The sequence below is a fragment of the Lactuca saligna genome, chromosome 2, assembly GCF_052625555.1.
Source record: "Lactuca saligna cultivar CGN05327 chromosome 2, ASM5262555v1, whole genome shotgun sequence".
Lineage (NCBI taxonomy): Eukaryota > Viridiplantae > Streptophyta > Magnoliopsida > Asterales > Asteraceae > Lactuca > Lactuca saligna.
This window is the reverse complement of record NC_136418.1, coordinates 60,134,370-60,135,415: the sequence shown is the minus strand read 5'-3', so window position 1 is coordinate 60,135,415 and position 1,046 is coordinate 60,134,370. Positions and strand designations below refer to the sequence as shown.

Genomic DNA, 1,046 nt, shown 5'->3' with positions numbered 1-1,046 from the left:
TTTTCTCTCAAAAATTTGTATCAGAGCCAAAGTGATTGCTTTTTAAACAAAACTCTGATTTTGAAAAGCCTTCTATACCACTAAAGCTCGTTCTTGAAAATCAAAAAAGGAAATATGGCACAAGCTTTATCATTGAATGTTTCCAACAATGTTGGAGGCTCTAATAGAGCACCAATACTTGTTGCAAGTGAGTACCACCATTGGTCACAAAGAATGGAATGGTATCACAAGAGGCTTGGTAGAGATATATGGAGGTCTGTTAAAAAAGGACCCCATGTCCCTGTTATCACTCTTGTTCAAGCAGATGGTACTCAGGAATGACTAGGTGGAGGTCAACCAGCAATGAATCGACCAACAAAAGATGATCTTGACAAAATGGAGAATGATGCCATAGCCTTTTATGAAATCTCTTGCTGTGTGGCTCCAGACAACTTTGACATCATAATCAACTGCAAATCTACCAATGAGATCTGGGATGTGCTAAAAAAAATTTATCAAGGGTCTGAAGAAGCTCAAGACAAGAAACTCATCATAACACTAAATGAGTTCAACAACTTTAAAGCTCTTCCTGGTCAAAGTCCTAAAGATCCCTTCAAAAGGTTCAACCTCATCATTACAAAGCTATCAAATGATGTTACGGTTCGAAGCAATCATGAGACAAATCTGCAATTACTAAATGGTTTGGGTAGACATTGGACCAAAACAAAGATGATACTCCAAGGAGATAGAAAGATCCACACTCTTTCATTTTTCAAACTCTACGGTGAATTGCAAGCACAAGAATCTACTATGCTAAAAGATTGTGCTGACCTTGGTGGACTACTTGCCCTGATAGCTTAAACTCCACAAGTCAAAACTCGACAGTATTCATATCCCACGAAGTCATCCTATCAACTTCTGTATGACAACCCACCGTAGTCATATGAAACTGATGCTGAAATCAATGAGAAGAAGAATTTCAAAATGTCGTTGCCTTGGTTAGCCAACAATTCAACATGCTACCACCATCATCATTTTGTAAAATTCACCAGTTTACCAAACCACCT

The 1,046-nt window shown here is 38.1% G+C and overlaps 1 protein-coding gene across 1 annotated transcript; it reads left to right on the top strand.

The window, feature by feature from the left end:
* The first annotated feature begins 342 nt into the window (after positions 1-342).
* LOC145029760 (uncharacterized) lies at positions 343-840 on the top strand. The gene has a single exon (XM_078978230.1). The coding sequence runs from the start codon at positions 343-345 to the stop codon at positions 838-840; it is 498 nt and encodes a 165-aa protein (XP_078834356.1).
* Positions 841-1,046: the final 206 nt, after the last annotated feature.